The 21794-nt window shown below is 40.1% G+C and overlaps 1 protein-coding gene and 1 long non-coding RNA gene across 4 annotated transcripts in view; one reads left to right on the top strand and one right to left on the bottom strand.

Moving 5' to 3' along the window:
• The window catches only part of LOC126379600 (BCL2/adenovirus E1B 19 kDa protein-interacting protein 3), a 50629-nt gene that overhangs the window by 6152 nt on the left and 22683 nt on the right, over nucleotides 1–21794 (top strand). Inside the window, exon 2 of one of the 3 annotated variants that reach the window (XM_050028416.1) lies at nucleotides 7647–7700. The exons of 1 other annotated variant lie outside the window; for it this stretch is intronic. In XM_050028416.1, coding sequence (XP_049884373.1) covers nucleotides 7647–7700 — 54 coding nt within the window. Of the gene's footprint in view, nucleotides 1–7646; nucleotides 7701–20290; nucleotides 20496–21794 lie in introns of those variants that run through there. One more of the 3 variants, XM_050028418.1, reaches the window with a different exon arrangement.
• The window catches only part of LOC126379644 (uncharacterized), a 72337-nt gene that overhangs the window by 29320 nt on the left and 21223 nt on the right, over nucleotides 1–21794 (bottom strand). The gene's annotated exons all lie outside the window — the stretch shown is intronic.

Here is a 21794-nt window from a genome sequence, read left to right as displayed (position 1 = left end):
TCACAACATGACTAAATGTGCTGAGCGCTAATAAGATTTACTTACATCGATATACTTACCACATTTATGACAATAAATTTCATTTCATTTCATTTCATTTCATTTCATTTCATTTCGATACGACACGATTCATTTATAACAAACATTATAGAAGGAAAAATTGAAGGGAAGAGAGGTAGGGGCAGACCTAGGATAACATTTATGAAACAAATAAAAGAGAAGGTGCAGGTCGTGTCGTATCGGGAGGTGAAGGATTTGGCGGGAAGAAGAGAGGAATGGCGATTACTCCACCGACAAGAGCACAGCTCTTAAATAGCGAGAGAGATACTTACCTTTATACTACAATAGATAACGACAATATTCCTTTCATCTTTTTTTCCTTTCTTTTATGGAATGTAGTAGTTTATGGATTGATATATTTATTATAATTACGAAGGACTTTCTAGGCTCACAATCAAGAGCCACGCTCTTGTCGGTGTAGCATTTTCCATCCTACTTTTTTAGGGAAAAATAGAGCAGTGGTTTCCCTCTTGCCTTCAGCCCCGCAGTACTCTGTCTGACGCGAGTAGGATGGCGCCCAGAGTAGTCTGTTTCAAAGTCGTATCTTCTTTTTTATTTTTATATCTACAAATATTCCTATGTCGCACTATCCCGCTATGTCATATAATATCAAATATCTCCTATGCTCAAAGGTTGCCTGGAAAAGATTGCTATTTAGCAATAAGGCCGCCTGTTGTACTCTTTCTATTTCTCTTTTGTTTTATATTTCCTGTTCCCATACCAACTCGGGCAGTAAAACACAGATTTCGACTTTATCAATGTTATTACATAATGAAGACCGTGGATTACAATAATCCTTACTACGAAAGAAGTCGACGGATTTCAATGGAACTAAGTGACAAGCCATAATAATTCCATGCAGAAACTGCGACAGTAGCGCCGCGTCTTTTTTTTAATACACAGCCTTTTTTTTTTCAACAAGTACATATAGAAGCGACGCCGCGAAAGTACCAGGACAACAGAAAGTGCGGGAGTTCAAAAAGGTAGTTCGAATTTCGAGCACACATTCGCGGGTCGTCGACCCCAAGGCGAGACGTCTAGGTCCTCGACCTTGGTCAACCGAAGGTGAATCTATCCAATCGATAGAAAACTCGCTTTCATGTTATAGCCTCCTAGTACTTTTTGCCAAATTTTCAAGTACATACCTATTATTTTTAAGGCTTGCTATTAAAAAAACAACAATTTTGCTTGGAAGAAATTATTACCTTAGCAAGAAGGCTGTCTTGTACTTTCTGTTTAAATGACTCCGTGCCTCAAAAGGCACGTTAAGCCATTGGTCCCAGTTACTATTCAATGATGTAAGTGAGTAATCGTTACATGAGCCACGTCAGGGGCCTTTGGCGGCTCAATCATAACCCTGACATGGTTAGGCCGGTATTGAAGGGGTAGGGGGCAGATTCCAAAAAAAAAAAGTACTATTTTTAATTTTATTAGCCACAAGGACATCCCCAATTTGGTCAATGTACGTCCGTCTAAGCATCTAATATGAATAGAATAGAATAGAAATAGTTTATTATAAAAGGGCGCCATACACAAAAAAAGAAAACAACATCATATCAAATTTCCACTAAAACAATTACAAAAAAGCAAGACGGATGTTTGTCGAAATGATCATAAGGTGGTGGTGGACGTCCTGAGATAAAAGGGCCTCACTCAGCACAAGTCGCGGCGTGAACCACGGCGCTGGTATTATGTGGACCCTGTTGGGTGACGCACGAACATCGTGTTCCATAAACATGTGTAAATAGTGTACATAATAAATAAATTATAATATAATACCAAATTAGTTTAATAGAATTAGAGTGTGCATAAACAAATATTGATGCTAATTCCTGAAAACACCATCTAATTTTATTTTAACTTATATCTGTCATTTTCTTATCCGCCGAAAAGGAAAGGGACCGGTAATCGACAAGCATAAAATTTATGGCATATAACATCTAGAAAACAACCCTATAAATATTTTCAACCTCTATATAAACGATTTAATTGGGGAATTGAGAGGCACCAGATTAGGATGCCATGTTAGGGGGGTTTGTGTAAACAACCTCAGCTATGCTGATGACATGGTGCTTCTCAGTCCCTCAATACACGGGTTGCGAATGCTACTTTCAGTTTGTGAGCATTATGCTAATACTCATGGACTGAAGTATAACGTGGCAAAAACTGAAATGATGGTGTTTAGGGCTGGGAGAGGTCCGGAGTACGTACCGGGGCTGACGCTCAATGGGCTGGAAATTGGGAGGGTGCAGCGGTTCAAGTATCTTGGTCATTACCTGACGGAAGATCTTAGTGACGATGACGATATTGAGCGTGAACGCCGGGCCCTCTCCATCAGAGCGAACATGAGCGCACGTAGGTTCTACAGATGCAACAGGGAGATCAAGACAACATTGTTCAAAGCATTCTGCCAAAACATGTACACCTGTCATTTGTGGACCAACTACATGTGTAAATCGTTTAGTACCATGAGGGTACAATATAATGACGCATATCGTATCCTCATGAAAATGCCAAGATACTGTAGTGCGTCGACTATGTTTGCTGATGGATTGGTCCCCGATTTCTTCGCAGTCATTCGGTCGCGTATAGCTTCCTTTTGGGGTAGGCTGCGTAGCGCTGAAAATGCAATCCTAAAGACCTTATGTAATGACATATATCGCAGCCCGATATTTCGGCATTGGCAGCGTGTACACCAGAACGCAAACAAAAAGTAACGTGCATTGACTAAACCTTATAATTATGAAGGTTAATATTTTATTTTATTGTATACTTTATATTTTTTTTTACTTTTTATTTTAATTTATTCTGTATATATATTTTTTTTGTATTTTTTCTATAACTATGGCTTTATTGGCTGAAATAAATGAGTATTATTATTATTTATTTATTATTATTATTTACATTGCCTAATAACCCGACAGAATTAAGTTGACAACACACGTCAAACTTTTGCATACCAGCGAGATATCTTTTTGATTCGCCCGGGTTATTCATTAATTTACTCATTCTTTCTAAAATTAAGGGCTGTCAATCAACCGTCCCTTTCATTTTCGGTGGATAAGAAAATGACAGGTATAACTTAAAGTAAAATTAGGAGATGTCTGCAGGAATCGGGCCCATTATCACAAAGATGTATATGTCGTAGCAGTGGGGGTCGGTCGGGTCGTAACATCATCATCAGAATGGAGGGTGGGCGTTAGAAGAGTGGGCGTTAGAAGACAATAATGGCCGTCATCAGTATCACAATCATTTTATTTACTTCCACATAGTTTTTGTATCACGATTAAATAAAGTCGCAGCATAAGGTACACACTCACGGCAACGTCACGGTATTCGTAACGGTTACACAGTCTCTCGTTATCTAGCGCGCATAAGGACGTTAGCGCGAAGGGGCCCTCCACCACCCATGGTTCCAACATTCGGACCGAATCATCGGGACATGTGAACGTACTTGCTAGGTGCTCTTTTCCGATCACACTTTCTTGACGTCCCTACAAGTTATAGGTGAGCGACTATAGCACTCCTCGTAATTATTCGACACGTCCGCTCATGACGATGGTTCGCGGTAGACTGCCCGACTAGAACGGCAGTGCACGTCCGCTCGACACGACGACTCTGTAGTGACTCTCTCGACTTCACGCAGCTCTGGCCGTACGCCACCTTTCGTCGGAGCGTTGCAACTTCATAACGGAAGTGATGTAACTTCATTTTATTTTCCGATTTGATCAATTTCTCTTCTTAATTCATAACTAACGCCGACACGGCCATCCTGCGTGACACACGTCCTCGTGTGTTAATCTGAAACAATATACCACAGCACAGTATCCAAGTTCGCTCGGTCATTCCTGACCTGACATGAGACTCTATAAAGGACTCGTCCGAGCTCTATTTGTGACTCTACATGAGCTCTACAGTACTTGTGACTCTACATGAGCTCTACTTATGACTCTACATGAGCTCTACTTGTGACTCTACATGAGCTCTACTTGTGACTCTACATGAGCTCTACTTGTGACTCTACATGAGCTCTACTTGTGACTCTACATGAGCTCTACTTGTGACTCTACATGAGCTCTACTTGTGACTCTACATGAGCTCTACTTGTGACTCTACATGAGCTCTACTTGTGACTCTACATGAGCTCTACTTGTGACTCTACATGAGCTCTACATGAGACTTAAGTACACATATCCATCAAGTGGATTTCCCGTGTGCATCACCACACAGAGTAAACAATTTGAAAGAATGCCTCAATCAACATCAACAACAACAATGATCAAAAAAACAAAAAATATCTTAGACTGTTCATTCTACACACACATACACGGGCACATAAATACTCGGTGATAAGTCAACATTGGCAACCATTTGCCACTTTCATAACAGACCACCATTGGTCAACTTAACAAGGTAATCAGATACCACTAAAACCAGGTCCCCATGGACCTAAACAATCACCACACCTCCAGTCGCACACCGCGCCCTGAACAGCCTCTAACGGGACTGCAGTTACGACTACGCTGGAGCCACAGTTTGGCAACCATTTGCCACTTTCATAACAGACCATCATTGGTCATTTCCACAAGGTAATCATATACCACTAAAACCAGGTCCCCATGGACCTACACACTCACCACACCTCCAGTCGCACACCGCGCCCTGAACAGCCTCTAACGGGACTGCAGTTACGACTACGCTGGAAATGCAGCACAACAACAAAAGAGAAAATAACAATACCAAAGTATGTGTGCCGTGTAACATCTTATTCACTCTCTAAATCAGTAACATTTAACTCAGAAGGCAATTCGCTTCGAGGCATTTTTTCAAGTCTATTTCACTTAATCATAATCCAAATTATTTTACTTCGCAATGTTTACTTCACTCCATTACGGTTTCTAATTTAACTAAAGTTAACAAAAGAGAACTTTCTGCACTATATTCGTTTGGAACTTATTAAAACTTCCCATCTCTCAAATCAGGTAAAACAGATACGACTCACCATGACTTATAAGAATTTCCAATAAAAGATCAACCACTGGTCTTGTGACATGGTTTAGGTCTTCAACAGCAACAGCGCAGCAAGTCCGGCCGGTATACAACGCGCTGCCATGATGTCGTCACTTTACACGGCTACAGCTCAGCCCGCGCCATTGTCATCCCCGCTTGCAATCCACCAATTGCCGAACCAAGTTATAACATGAAACAAAAGAATTCACTGTATTATCGTATTCACAAGACTTTCTTTCAATCGGTTTAAAAAGATTTCAATAAAGAATGTTGAATTTTGAAACATTTGATGAATGACGGTAGATTACAAAACACGTTATTTAACGAGACTCAATTATCATGTCATGATTAATTTCTTTTTGCTTGGAGTGAGAAAATACAACTTTAATCACGCAGGTTAAGCGTGTCTACACCAATTCGAAATATTTTTAGACCAAAATACAAAGATTTGACAATGATGAAAACAGATTGGAAAACGCGGTATGATTGACACGGATTGACACAAGATGTCTCGGCAATTTGGTTTTTAAAAAAAGCAATTTTCTCATTATTTGAAACGGAAATTCACCCAGCAATAAAGTCAATAACAATAAGATTCCAGTATGAAAACGACTCACCGTAATAACAGTTTCCAAGTTGAGGTACCATAATTTCCAAACACGACTGCACACAGTATGGAAATATTGTGATGTTCACGCCATCATATCTCACGGCATGTAGTGATGCCGATTATTAACAAGGTCCAGGTCACTTCAAAGTCAGGTCCATCTTCAATGGACACTACATCTTCATCACGTGGTCACACGAATGTGATATTCATCATAATCTTCTTCTGATTGTGATAATCGAAACTTGCATTGTCTTGTTGTGAACGTCGCATCACGTTGTCTTCATCCAAGTCCACTAATCCCACTTCTGATGTCGTAACAGAGGGGGTCGGTCGGGTCGTAACATCATCATCAGAATGGAGGGTGGGCGTTAGAAGAGTGGGCGTTAGAAGACAATAATGGCCGTCATCAGTATCACAATCATTTTATTTACTTCCACATAGTTTTTGTATCACGATTAAATAAAGTCGCAGCATAAGGTACACACTCACGGCAACGTCACGGTATTCGTAACGGTTACACAGTCTCTCGTTATCTAGCGCGCATAAGGACGTTAGCGCGAAGGGGCCCTCCACCACCCATGGTTCCAACATTCGGACCGAATCATCGGGACATGTGAACGTACTTGCTAGGTGCTCTTTTCCGATCACACTTTCTTGACGTCCCTACAAGTTATAGGTGAGCGACTATAGCACTCCTCGTAATTATTCGACACGTCCGCTCATGACGATGGTTCGCGGTAGACTGCCCGACTAGAACGGCAGTGCACGTCCGCTCGACACGACGACTCTGTAGTGACTCTCTCGACTTCACGCAGCTCTGGCCGTACGCCACCTTTCGTCGGAGCGTTGCAACTTCATAACGGAAGTGATGTAACTTCATTTTATTTTCCGATTTGATCAATTTCTCTTCTTAATTCATAACTAACGCCGACATATACATAAATACTTAAGGTTAGAATAAAAAAGAAAGTTATTAATGTAGATGGGTCGTTCTTCTTTTTTATCGACAATAAAAAGACATTTTCTCGATTTATCGGATTTAACATCTTTAAAATTATAACGGCAATAAATATTTTAAAACATCATATAAAGATGTGTCTGTAGAGGACTATTTAGTGGTTCTCTTTATCTTGGTAACATACTTTTCTTTGCAGGCGCATTCCAAAAAATATTGTGACAGAGTGGCCCTTTTCATCGGAGACAGCATTTCAATTTACCACTCTGTCACATAATTTTGTGAAAAACGATCAAGCTACGTTAATAACTAATTGAGGAACCGATTAGGATTTTGCTTGTATTTTGAGTATAATAAGATAACTATATTTTTGGACAATCAAAACATGAAATAAAATTCTAAAACTTAACTTATCAGAAGCAGAACGAAGGACAGATCATTGTCGATAAAAAAGAAGAACAACCCAGATATAAATAGTAAATAAATGTAGTAATATTATGGGTATAGGTATCTAATTTTTTTTTGTAATATTAAATAATTATATGTAAGTAAGTTTAAGTAGTATGTACATAGGTACATATATACCGCGATGTCCGTGGCCTCACTCGGCAGGGCCCGCAGAATACCAGCGTCGTGGCTTACGCCGCGACTTATGCTGAGCGAGGTCCTTTTATTCCGGACTCCACCGCAGATGATCGGGCCGTCAGTGCGTTGCATTTAGAATACTTAGTTTTATTATTATTGTTTTTATGATTTTGGTTTGTTTTTCTTTTTGTTTTGGTATATATATTTTTTTTGTCTATGTACTTATTGATTTCCGTGTGGTTTCTGTCCTGTGTTAAATGTAATGTACCTGTCTGTCTGTGTCTGTGGTGTCCGGAAGTAATAAATGTTTCTTTCTTTCTTTCTTTCTTTCTTTCTTCCTAATTTATATCCCCCGGTTAATCTTTATTTTTCTGAGGTCAGTTTACCTAACTTAACCCAAAAATAACAAGGTCCGGTTTTTTTCAGAAGCGACTGCCAAACTGACCTTCCAACCCGAAGGGAAAACCAGCCAAATTGCAGGTTAGATCATGAAATTAACTAAAAAAAAAACTTCTCAGCCTCCGTGGTCGAATTAGAGAGTTAAGCTCACGATCTGGGTTCGATTCCCGATGGGGACATTGTCGAAATCACTTTGTGAGACTGTCCTTTGTTTGGTAAGGAAGCTTGAATCACCTGATTGTCTGAAAAAATATGATGATTCTGTGTTTCGGAGGGCACGTTAAGTCGTTGGTCCCGGCTATTAGCCGTTAAAACAACGGCTTAACATGCCTTCCGAAGCACGGATCATCTTACTTTCGGACAATCAGGTGATCATAGTTTGGTTAGGACATCACAGGCTGCTGTGATGTCCTAACCAAACTAGGGATCACAAAGTGATTTTTGTGATATGTCCCCACCGGGATTCGAACCCGGGGCCTCCGGATCGTGAGCCCAACGCTCAACCACTGGACCGTCAATGTTTTGCAATTAAGACATTTTACATTACATTTTGCGACTAACGGGCATACGGCATTAACTACTTGGCCGGACATATGGGGAGCGTTGACCGCGAACCTAAGTACGTCAAAGGACAAAAGCGACGTGCTGGGGTCACACGTTATCATTTCAAGTTTAAATCAGCAATCCATCTTGGACTTTCATCACTCAATGTTTAGGTAATAAACAGGGTGTCATGATCATGGTGGAACTGAAAATAATAAAAACCATACATACATACATAAACTCACGCCTATTTCCCACCGGGGTAAGCAGAGACTATAGAATTCCATTAAAAAAAAACCATTCCATCAAAATAATAAAAAAAAACACTCTAAAATTTTCATGAATATTCAGATACATGAATTTTCCCATTGACATTCAGAATTTGCCTTTCAACTGTTTTAAGGCAGTAGTTAAACAAAAACTTTACAAAAAAGGTTATTATAAAGTTAGTGATTATTTAGAAGATATGAATGCATGGATGGGATTAACTGTCTGAGAACTGATATTAGGCAGCTAAATTACTCAATTAAATAATTGGCCACGCTTACGGCATTGTCAGTGGCTTGGTATTTAATAGTGCAGGTGTTAGGGCACTTAGGACAGCACAAAAGGTGAGCCATAGTTTGTGGTGATACTCCACACTCGCAATCATCGCAACCATCAACCTGGTACGGTGTAACTAACACCCTGTATTCTCATTTCCTTTTATCACTGTGCTATTTATACGTCTGCTCTGTACGAAGGTCAAACTTGGAATGCCGAGAAATGCGTGCATTGACCTGTCTGTTTTGATTTCAACGATCCCCATTTGTCCGGCCAAGCAGTATACTCTGCACGGAATCATCACACTTTTGACAGCAGGTGATTCAAGGCTGCAATGCCCTTACCAAAGAAAAGGCAGTCTCGCAAAGAGATTTCGACTATGTCCCCATTGGGAATCGAACCCGGACCTCCAGCAGGGCGTGACGAAACTATCGATCGATTCAAAAAATCTTGTCCAAATCGATAAGTTTGTTTTTAATAGTTAACGACATGACTTGTTTGCGTTCGCATTACCGCCAATCGATAAAACGACATAATTATATCGTCAGCATCGATTAAATATGGTGACAAAATTTGCTGTTCTGGGAGCAAATAAAAAACATAGAACACGTTCAGCTGCTTGTCTTCCCGGGCATGTCGTAAAAACCGACAGAGGGATTGTGTCCTCTAACGTGATGGACTAATGTTATGGGCGATAGGCTGATACCTTATCACCATAAGGTTCATCATATCCAGCTAACGACATCGTATCAACAGTGGCTGCAAGCTGTTTTTGATTACTTGTGGCTCTGCCCACCCCATTAGGGATTACGGGCGTGAGTTTATGTATGTATGTACAAAATTTTATGACGTTGTGCATGTTAGGCCTACAGATCGTGAACGGGTCATCATCATCATCACCAGCCCATTAAAGTCCCCACTGCTGGGGCACGGGCCTTCCCTATGGATGGATAGGAAGATCGGGCCTTAAACCATCACGCGGGCCCAGTGCGGATTGGTGGTTATTAACAACTGCTAATGCAACCGGGACCAACGGCTTAACGTGCCTTCCGAAGCACGGAGGAGCTCGAGATGAAAACTTTGTTTTTTGTGGTCACCCATCCTATGACCGGCCTTTGCGAAAGTTGCTTAACTTCAACAATCGCAGACCGAGCGCGTTTACCGCTGCGCCACCGAGCTCAACGTAAATTACTGAACGAACGGGTAAATTACTCAATTGTATAATAATATTTTGCTTTTTTTTTAAAAAAAAAGAACGTCTAGGGTCCTGTGCCGAGGTTTTTCTTGCAGCTTCTTTTCCCCGGCTATACGGGTATGTGAGAAGCCGCAGTAGTTTTAGGCGGATGAGACGTTCGTTATGTAAAAAATGACGATTCAAAAGTGTAACTATGTTACCTATTGAATAAAGATATATTTGAATTTGGTATAACTTAATAAAATTAGGTGTCTACAGGAATCGGGGCCAATATTATAACCAAAGACCACAGTGTAGTGGCAAGTTTTGGAGCAATTAAATAAACCGCGCAAAGTCAATGTTTACCCAGTACAGTTTGTTTAGTCTATGTTCTATTTGATTTGGATTGCGTTTCTGGAGCTGGTGTCACTGTGACGTCATCAACGCCATCTTGGTTTGCATGTCAAGAGTTTATTGTGGATTTTGGAAGAAACTTATTTTTATTTTATTTTATTTGGGGAGCTTACAGCTAAATTTACAAAGTTACATACTAACTTAATATATAAAAGCCATTAACAAGCTTCCACAGATTGAAAGAAAACACAATTTACATTACGTTTCTAAGACCATATGGAAAAAACCTTAAAAATAGAAATATCTAAACAATAGAGGAAACGAAGTCTCTAACAAGTGCTTTTTTAGCACCTTGAATGCTGCCAGCAAATAGGTCCAAATTCAAGTTATGACCAAGCCTATTACATAATATGGAACATCTCAGTAAAAAGCTGTTCTTTCTAAAGTTCGTGTGATAGCGAGGGATGTGAAGCAATGAAGGATTCCTTAGCCTTAGCTTACGACAAGGAATTGCAAGGATAATCCTGCCGAGGAGCTGTGGACTATCAATTAAGCCTTGGGCTATCTTCATCAAGAGACAAATGTCCGCCATATCCCTCCGCAAAGACAAAGGTAATAAATGTAATTTCGCACAACGTTGAAGGTAGTCTTGCATGGGCAAGTTAAACTTAAAGGCGAGGAACCGCATAAGCCTCCTCTGAATCCGTTCAATATCCGATGAGTATTTGTTATAACACGGGTTCCACACCTCGGATGCATACTACAAGTGAGTTCGAACATACGCACAGTAAAGTATTTTCAGCGTTTTCATACTTTTGAAGCACTTTCCTTTTTTTTTTTTTTAAAAAAAAAGCACTTTCCAGCACGAATTTTGGTCTTACAATTCAAGTCTCGCGTTCTCCGAACAGGGCTATCTGTCTCATGTACTATATGAGTTAAATGACATGGATTCTATAAATATAGCTACCAGACATACTTACCTACATAAATAAAAAACTATATATAATTGTCTGTCCGGATGTAAATTTAGATTATGAGACAAAGAGGCGTACGTGACCTGGTCCTCGTCTGCGAAGTAGGATAAGCGGTCTTGGTCAAGTTCTTCTTATCGTGTGGGTTGTGAGGTGGAATACCAGTCTCATCAACCCTGGTGTCAGGGTTATGATTGAGCCGCCAAAGGCCCCTGACGTGGCTCACGTAATGATTATTCGCTTACATCAGTAAATAGTATTGATTTATATGGGGACATATCACATAAATCACTTTTTGATCCCTAGTTTGGTTAGGACATTACAGGCTGATCACCTTATTGTCCGAAAGTAAGATGATCCGTGCTTCGGAAGGCACGTTAAGCCGCTGGTCCCGGTTACTACTTACTGATGTAAGTAGTCGTTACATGAGTCATGTCAGGGGCCTTTGGCGGCTCAATCATAACCCTGACACCAAGGTTGATGAGGCTGGTGTTCCACCTCGCAACCCACACGATAAGAAGATTTTTTCTTCATTCTTTATTTTTGCCAGCCTACTCCTTAGGGAATACAGGCGTGGAGCTATCTCTATTACGTTGTTATTTAAAAAAAAGATTACCTATCTCCAAAATAATTCGCAAACAAAACGGCAATCAAAACATGTTGATATTGACATCCGACTGCGCACTTGACGTTGCGCAGAACACACCCACATGCGCTTGCGCACGTAAGTGATAACCGTGCACGTATGTGAAATTCGCGCTGTTCGTCCGCGTCTAACACGTGCCATATATCCACGTGGATTTATTTACTATCTGTAATTATCATAGATCTTCTGATCTGGAAGGCCCTGTGGTACATTTTTTATTTATTATTTGAAAATTGTGAGGGCCGGACTGAAAAACAGCCCGAGAGATCACTTGACCTTGAGACCTTGTCAAATCTATTGTGACCTAAATCCCTACATTTAAAAATCCTCTAGACCGATCCGTTCGAAGAGATCCATCATCTTTTTGGGAGAAAGCTCCATGACTACCTGGGGGTCCATAATGTGGCCCCCAAGTGTACGGCTTCTACTATGTATGAGAGCATCACAGCTGCACAGCAGATGTAGTAGCGTCTCATCTTCCCCTAAGCAGAATCTGCATAGAGGAGACTCGATCAGCTCTAGCTGTGGTACATTGGCTTGCTTCTAAAACGGGAAGCGTCGGTTCGAATCCCGGTACCGTACTTGCACCAATGAGTTATTAATTTATCTTAAGTGCAGTTTTCACTAACACAGTTGTCTCGACCATTATAGACGGCGACACGGCTCACCTATCACGTCGGTTTAAAAGGGGGTTAAAATGGTCACATCGAAGCAATTCATCTAAGAAAGCAATATTGCAATTTGACGTTTATTTGCATTGCGCACACACTTTTATATGCGCAAATGTCAGTTTGCAATGTTGCTTCTTAGATGAATTGCTTCGTTGTGGCGTTTTTAACCCCCCAGTAGATACTATCTAAGTCTCAGTTCAGGACAAAAAATAAAAAAAAACTACTGATAACATACATACATAAACAGCCTATATACTTCCCACTGCTGGACACAGGCCTCCCCTCAATCAACCGGAGGGGGTATGGAGCATACTCCACCACGCTGCTCCAATGTGAGTTGGTGGAGGTGTTCTTTTTACAACTAATAGCCGGGACCAACGGCTTAACGTGCCCTCCGAAGCACGAAATCATCTTTCTTTTTCGGACAATCAGGTGATTCAAGCCTGAAAAGTCCTTACCAAACAAAGGACAATCTCAAAAAGTGATTTCGACAATGTCCCCATCGGGAATCGAACCCGGGCCTCCAGATCGTAAGCCTAACGCGCTAACCACTAGACCACGGAGGCTGTCCTGATACTGAACTGATAACGTTATTATTGTAAACCGCATCAAAATCGGATCATTAGTTTAGAAGATAGGTGGGAACATTACTTTGCACAAACGCACACACAAACATCTCTCACCCTCAACGCATATACCTGCTCCGTTCCGTCGTGGGTAAAAACTAAATTGAAATGAACAAAATATAATTAAAATAGGTAACAAAGGATAAAATACACTCTGTAAGACTCAAATTCAAAAACATCTTTATTCAGTAGGTAACATAGTTACACTTTGAATCGTCAATTTTTACATAACGAACGTCTCATCCGCCTAAAACTACTGCAGCTTCTCACAACCTGTATAACCGGGGAAAAGCTGCAAGAAAAACCTCGGCAGAGGGCCCTAGACGTTCTTTAAAAAAAAAATGAAAAAAAATAACTTCACTTAGAACTAAGATTTGATTTGATTTGGCCACAGTGCCTATTTATTTGTGCTCATCCAGAGTTTAAAAGCCATTGACCGCATAGCCTGGCACATAGCCAACCGACAAACTTTCGTTTTGCGTCGAATGTTTCGGGATTGCCTCCAAATTTGGCACTTATCAACTGTAAATATAAATTTGTTTGATCACTTCTTTGTAACTGTGAGTTTTCAGGAATCGTGGAGCTGTATTGACGTCAGAATGTCCAATTTAAGACTGGATGGACGGGAGATTTGGTTAAAATAGAAGTCAGTGGGTGCTGTGGTTGGAATTCCAGCATGAACCCAAACCAATGATTTTAGAATTCACATTTGTATCATAAATGATGATCACATGCTCAAAGGTGAAGGAAAACCCACATTCCCGGAAAAATGCGCTCCGGAAGTATCACTTAGTACAAAACAAATTCGCTTTTTCTGTCCCTATATCCCTATGTACGCAAAAAAAGTCAAAAGTCAAAAATATTTATTTTTCAAGATTGGCTTACAAAGTTAGCGCTTTTTGAACGTCAAAAAAACTAAATTACATATTGGTGCTAATTCCTGTAAATACCATCTAATATTATTTTAAGTTATATCTGTCCTTTTCTTATCCGCCGAAAAGGAAAGGGACGGGTAATCGACAAGCATAAAATTTATGGAACACACGTCAATTTTAAGCACAAATCTAAACCAACCGTCTAAAAATTTTACGTCAGTCAATAACCTGACACATTAATTTACTCATTCTTCCTAAAATTAAGAGCTGTGAATCATCCGTCCCTTTCCTTTTCGACGGATACGAAAATGACGGATATAACCTAAAATAAAATTAGGCGGTGTCTGCAGGAATCGGGGCCATTATGTAACTAGCTGTAAAACTACTACCACATCGGAATCTGTAACGCTGAAGGAAAGACGTGGCCAAAAAACCTCCCAGCACAGGGCCCTAGTCCTACTGTTTCATGTTTTCCTTTCTTTTCTTTTTTTTTCTTTTTTTAACGCTTAAATCTTTAAAACTACGCAACGGATTTTGATGCGGTTTTTTTTAATAGATAGAGTGATTCAAGAGGAAGGTTTATATGTATAAAAACATCTATTAAATAGTGGAGAAATACTCCTACTTTTAAGGTTTTAATGATGTCGTAAATAATTTCATTTTTTCCTCAGCATTGCACCCGAGCGAAGTGTTAGATATTTTTGTAACGATTTAAAAATGCTAATTGCAGTAACATTAATAACAAATAAACAACTCTGTCTTTGTTAACGTCGACCTCATTACCCTCAGGTTGAAGGACGGGCGTGATTCACGCTACGTGCGCCGGCGCACATGCCCCTAACGTGCAAGGGAGACAGCTATACAACAAAGAGCTCATTCAAAACGTTTTCGCTTTCGTTAACGCTCCACTGACGCTAAGGAAATATAATATAATATACAGGTTTTAGTGACTCCGTAACGAAACTGTGGAGGATGATTGAGACCATGTTTCTGAGTTGATATCAAGTGGAATTTTCTGTCGCAAATTATTATTATTATTATTATTATTGGAAGCACAATGAAATGTTTTTTTTTTCTTAGTTATAATCGATTTTTATTTATTTATTTATTTTATTATTATATTTTATTTATTGTCGCAAATGTCTCTCTCTCTCTCTCTATTTAAGAGCTGCGCTCTTGTCGGTGGAGTAATCGCCATTCCTCTCGTCTTCCCGCCAAAACCTTCACCTCCCGATACGACACGACCTGCACCTTCTCTTTTATTTGTTTCATAAATGTTATCCTAGGTCTACCCCTTCCTCTCTTCCCTTCAATTTTTCCTTCTATAATGTTTGTTATAAATGAATCGTGTCGTATCAGGTGGCCAATCATATTTCCTCTCCGGTTCTCTATAGTCTTCAATATGGTTCTCTTTTCTTCAACTCTTTCCAGCAAATGTATGGAACTGAAAATAATAATGAAAATGCACTAAAAGCATGAATTATCCGAACCGAAATTTCAATCATCCTCCTCAGTATTCGTTACGGTATCACTAAAACCCTGTATATTATAATAACATGTTTGCTTATTTAGCAAGTAAATATTTTTATTTTATGAATATTAGTAAATGTAGAAAAAAAGATTTCATCTCGAGCTCTTCCGCGCTTCGGAAGGCACGTTAAGCCGTTGGTCCCGGCTGCATTAGCAGTCGTTAATAACCATCAATCCGCACTGGGTCCGCGTGATGGTTTAAGGCCCGATCTCCCTATCCATCCATAAGGAAGGCCCGTGCCCCAACAGTGGGGACGTTAATGGGCTGATGATGATGATGATGAGTGTATGTAGTGTACAAGTGGGATCATCTGGGAGGCCTCAGCGTTCCTATTTGTCCGGCCAAGTAGTGCATTCCATCCGACCGACCTATTATCTGCCCTTCTGAGGCCTGTCCAACAAAATTGATGGCAGAAATTGTCTTCTCGACGTCCACAAAGCGTGGTCAAACGGTTATCATCTATCCATTAAAATAACTAACATAAATTCTGTGTGCGACTGGGATAGATTTACGTGTAATAACATTAGAGAGAAAGAGACGGGAATAGTGTGACTCAAGGACGGATATTGGGACCCGTATAGTTCTTTGTGTATGTTTTTTTTTTAAACCATTGTATTGGCTCTGGACACCTGCTTTTTAGGAGTGTTTTTTAAACGACCCTTTGTGCACAGGTAGTGAGTAAGCGTGTTCGGTTTGTTCGGTCAAGTGATGAATTTCGAGGCAAAAAAAAGGAATTGTTTATTTTTAGAATGAACAAAGAGCATGAGTTATTTATTTATCTTATCTAAGTGCAGTTTTCACAAACACTGTTAACTCGACGATTGTAGACGGCGATACGGCTCACCTATCACGTTTGTCTAACAGAGAGCTCGGTGAGGTGTGGGTATTTAGTTCATCTTGCGATGGATGTACCTCTGACTACCCCAATCGGGATATAGCCGTGAGCTTATTTTATGTTACACACATACATAACATAAACAATTAAACAGCCTATATACGTCCCACTGCTGGGCACAGGCCTCCCCTCAAATCAACCGGAGGGGGTATGGAGCATACTCCACCACGCTGCTCCACTGCGGGTTGGAAGTGTTTGGGGTAGTAGCCCGGGACCAAAGCGTGCCTTCCGAAGCACGGAATCATCTTACTTTTCGGACAATCAGGTGATTCAAGCCTGCAATGTCCTTGCCAAACTAGTAGAATGTATTTGCATTGTACAGATTTAATTTTATCGTGATAATTACCTGTTTTCTCATTACTCGGGTACATAAATATTCAAATATATAATGTACCTAATGGCAGTGTATAAAAATAATTGTTGGTATTCATATTAATATTTAGTCATTCATCATCATCATCACCAGCCCATTAACGTCCCCACTGCTGGGGCACGGGCCTTCCCTATGGATGGATAGGGAGATCGGGCCTTAAACCACCACGCGGGCCCAGTGCGTATTGATGGCTATTGACGACTGCTAATGCAGCCGGGACCAACGGCTTAACGTGCCTTCCGAAGCACGGAGGAGTTCGAGATGAAAACTTTTTTTTTGTGGTCACCCATCCTAAGACCGGCCTTTGCGAAAGTCGCTTAACTTCAACATTCGCAGACCGAGCGCGTTTACCGCTGCGACACCGAACTCCTCATTAGTCATTATATTTTATATTAAGTTAGTTTTCCCTTCTCGCGTTGGAAGGTCAGACAGGCAGTCGCTTTTGTAAAAAACCGGACCTGTCAAATCGTAAGGTTAGGTAAGCGGACCGTATGAAAAACGGGATAATGCTAGGAGATGATGATTTTATTTCAAGTCCGTTTAATCGCTTACTCGACGTCTAATTTTAATCTGTCTATTTTAAAAACAGATGCGAAATCGCACGTTTGTATTCTATTCATATAAAATGAACAGTCCACGCTAAATTCTGCCTCCGACCAAATAAACAAGGTATGCGAATTATTCGCATTAAGACGTCTGGTGCCTGGTCGACCTTGTGAGAGTCACTTCCGAAACACGACGAAGGATAATAAACCGGCATTTTTTTATACATATTTACCAAGTATTCATGTTTGGATCATAAATGATTATCACGTGCTCAACAGTGAAGGAAGGGTAATATCATGCTCGAACAAATAGGTACAATAAATAAAGAACAAAAAAAAATGCTACACCGACAAGAGCGTGGCTCTTAAATTGATGATGATGATGAAATAAAGAACATGTAGGTAGGAATTTATACACTTGCAAGCGTAGTACACAGAAAACTAGTTCGCTGCATCAGCCGAGTCTCTGTTTGTTGAGTCTCTGCTTACCCCGGTGGGAAATAGGCGTGAGTTTATGTATGTATGTATGTGTAAAATATATATAATTAAATTGCTTCCAAGTAAAGAGAGAATGTGACCTTGTCTTCATATTCTTCATAATAACATAATATGAATCACAGAGATAATAATAACAAACTGTTTTCTCCTCACAATAACAGCGACTGTCAATTAGGGATGAAAATGGCGAAAGATACTCATTTGTTTCTTTTTTCGCAACTTTGAATCTTTCCAGTAAAATACACGTATCTTTGGAATAATACAAATTTAGGGCTATTTGAAAAATACAAAACATGTATAATACGTGTATTAATCAGTGTTCATTCATCATCAGCCCATTAACGTCCCCCCTGCTGGGGCACGGGCCTTCCCTATGGATGGATAGGGAGATCGGGCCTTAAACCATCACGCGGCGCGGGCCCAGTGCGGATTGATGGTTATTAACGACTGGAGCTGAAAACTTTTTTTTTGTGGTCACCCATCCTATGACCGGCCTTTGCGAAAGTTGCTTAACTTCAACAATCGCAGACCGAGCGCGTTTAACGCTGCGCCACCGAGCGCCTCGAGTAAAATACATGTAAGTAACTTTGGAATAATACAAATTTAGGGTTATTTGAAAAATAGAAATTTACATGTATAATACATGTATTAATCGATGTATTTTTCATAAATTACAAAGAATTAAAAGAAAAACAAGCACTGATAATGAATGATTATTTTTGATTATAATTATGTAAAGGAGGATGCTGATTTCACCATAAAGTTATTTTATTACTATTAGGCCTAAAAACGACAGTGAAAAATACATAGTTAAATAAATACATGTAAAAAACGGGAACTTGAGAAAGATACATCCTAAGAAGCCATTGAAAGTTTCTGTATTTTATTGAAAAATACAAAGCCCGATTGAAAAATACATGTATTTTACTTGTGATTTCCAACCCTACTGTCAATAACAAGTCGCTTTTACTTCAACTATCTGTGTGTGTGTATGTGTGTGTGTGTGTTTGTGTGTGGAAAAATAAATGTTTATTTTCTTTTACAACGGTGCCGATTGCAGTACACAACATCAAAATTTATTTTAAGTTATACCTGTCATATTCTTATCAGCCAAAATGGAAAGGAGCGGATAATCGACAGAAACTTTTGTGGTTTTATGGATTATTCTTGTTTTAGTTTCTTTTTGACGAAGCCAATGGTGGATTCAATGCTGTTGTATGGCAATAAATTTTAATTTAAAATAAAATTAGATGGTGTGCACTGGTAAGCACCATTATATACATATAGATAGACGTTCTTAAAAATACATAAACATTAAATCACAGCGTAACAGCCTCGACTAAAACTCGCTACACGATAAGCTGTAAAAGTTATGACCAATAATTGCATCCGTGCAAAATGTTATCATTATAAGCATTTAGAGGCTGAATAACAATCGGGACAATAGGTATGAACCATTAAAAAAAAACTATTAATTTAATCTGTGACGCGTCAACCTACACGAGAAGGTCCACGTATACCTAGTGGTGTGCCGAACTATCGATAGAAATAGGAATTTTCTTGTTTGTTTGTTTGTCTACTCTTTTTGCTTTAAAATAAAAAGTAAAATTTACATATAATTTATCGTTAGATAAATCATAGGCGAGCTTATCCCTAATTGGGATTTCTTCCACCTAACCTTGGTCAGCCTGAAAGAAACTCAGTGGACCGGTGTTAACACGCAATAAATATGATCGATAACTGTGAGTTACGAGTAAAGTAAATAAATTTACGTACCTATACCTACTTATTACTAAACACATACATAGACTACTTGTAATAAATAATAATAAATGTATTACTAGGGACATGAGCTCATTTGGGATTTACCACGAAGCATGGGAGGAGCTCGCCGATGATCGAGACCTGTGAAAGAAGCGTGTGCTCGATGGACGCGACACTCATGACCACACCTGGTTGGACACACTGTCGAGCAGGAGAATGAAACGGCATGAAACCAACAACAATCCACCAGTTGGAGACTTCTCCTGCAGAGTGTGCGGTAGAGTTTGCCGCTCTAGGATTGGCTTGCACAGCCATGAAGGAAAGTGCATTTCTTCGAGGCAATGACGTCATAAATCGTCTGAAACAGACGTATAAGGCCAATGATGATGATTACAAGATATATATACATATTAAGTTTATAAACTGTCGATAGACTATGAGAGGTACATCTATCCACAAATTGCTCGTCTATCATGAAAAATCGACCTTATTATTACTGCACTGTGATCGTTATTTGTAGGGTCATAAGCTGATTGACGGAATACCGGGGAAATACAACAATATTGGTAGTCATGATTGTCAAATGTTCGATAGATGTAATATCTCTATCGATACGCCTTTCGATGCGCAACACTAACGCCTAGCGTTCCATTCCATTTTCAAATTAGTCTTTACACGACGACGGTCGCGCGCGGACGCGCGAGTCGCCTTTTAAAAGTAAATTGAATTAATAAATACACACGCGGTGTGAAGTGAATGGATTTTACGCAGTTGTATTTATTAGTGGTTGTGTATTATATACTGTTGTAGTAGTGATTAGTGCCAAAATGCTCGAGCCAAAGAACTCTGTTGCGGTGGATGAACTAGGTATAATAATAATATTGTTTGTTTTATTTCAACACGTGTGTAGACGTAAACAGAGCCGTGGATGCGTCTCGAATGCGAGACGCGTCACGCGTAAACACGTTCGGTTGTAAACATTGTTTTCTATGGAAATGCGGTCTCTATTCCAGTAGTTGAGCGTTGTGCTCACGACCCGGAGGCCACGGGTTAGAATCCCGGTGGGGACAAATCACAAAAATCACCTTGTGATCCCTAGTTTGGTTAGGAAATTACAGGCTGATCACCTGATTGTCCAAAAGTAAGAAGATCGTGCTTCGTAAGCAACGTTAAGCTGTTGGTCCCGGTTACTACTTACTGGTGTAAGTACGTAGTCGTTTCATGAGTCATGTCAAGGACCTTTGGCGGCTCAATAGTAACCCTGACACTAGGGTTCATGGGGTTGGTAATCCACCTCACAACCCACGCGAAGCATAAGCCGCAACGTTAGCCACGACGCTGGTATTTTGTGGACCCTGCTAAGTGAGGCACGGAAGCCGTGTCTGTCTCCCACAAATACAACGTCGACTATGAATACAGGTTTCTGCCTACCCCAACAGGAAACAGACGTGATCTTATCTATGCGTGTACGGTCACGAGTACTAATATGTATACACTTTGATACCATGTCACATTAACGTCCCCACTACTGGGGCACGGGCTTTCCCTACGGATGAATAGGGAGATCGGGCCTTAAACCACCACGCGGGCCCAGTGCGGATTGGTGGTTATTAACGACTGCTAATGCAGCCGGGACCAACGGCTTAACGTGCCTTCCGAAGCACGGAGGAGCTCGAGATGAAAACTTTTTTTTTGTGGTCACCCATCCTATGACCGGCCTTTGCGAAAGTTGCTTAACTTCAACAATCGTAGACCAAGCGCGTTTACCGCTGCGCCACCGAGCTCCTCCATTAAACAATGAAACCGTAAGTCTCATTAAATGTCAAATATGATAGTGCGACAGGGTTCAAAAGTGGGTACATGATTTTACTCATGACTGTACTATGTCCGGGGTGTGCTATCGGTATAATACATTATGATAATATGGAAGCGAGCGAAGCGACCGAAGTAGACGCGAGTACAGACACGTACTGATAATAATGGGTCGTTGAACTGATTGAAGTATTATTGGAGATCTATAATGGCTGATAAAATAATACAGGGTGTTAGTGACATCGTAACGAAAACTTTGATGGGTGATTCAGACCATGGTTCTGAGTTGATATCAAGCGGAATTTTTCATCGCAAAAGTATATAAATTGTTAACTATGTAAGCCAATTTTGAAG

This window comes from Pectinophora gossypiella, chromosome 29, assembly GCF_024362695.1.
Source record: "Pectinophora gossypiella chromosome 29, ilPecGoss1.1, whole genome shotgun sequence".
Classification (NCBI taxonomy): Eukaryota; Metazoa; Arthropoda; class Insecta; order Lepidoptera; family Gelechiidae; genus Pectinophora; species Pectinophora gossypiella.
The sequence above is the reverse complement of the archived record's forward strand: the minus strand, read 5'-3'. Positions and strand labels throughout refer to the sequence as shown.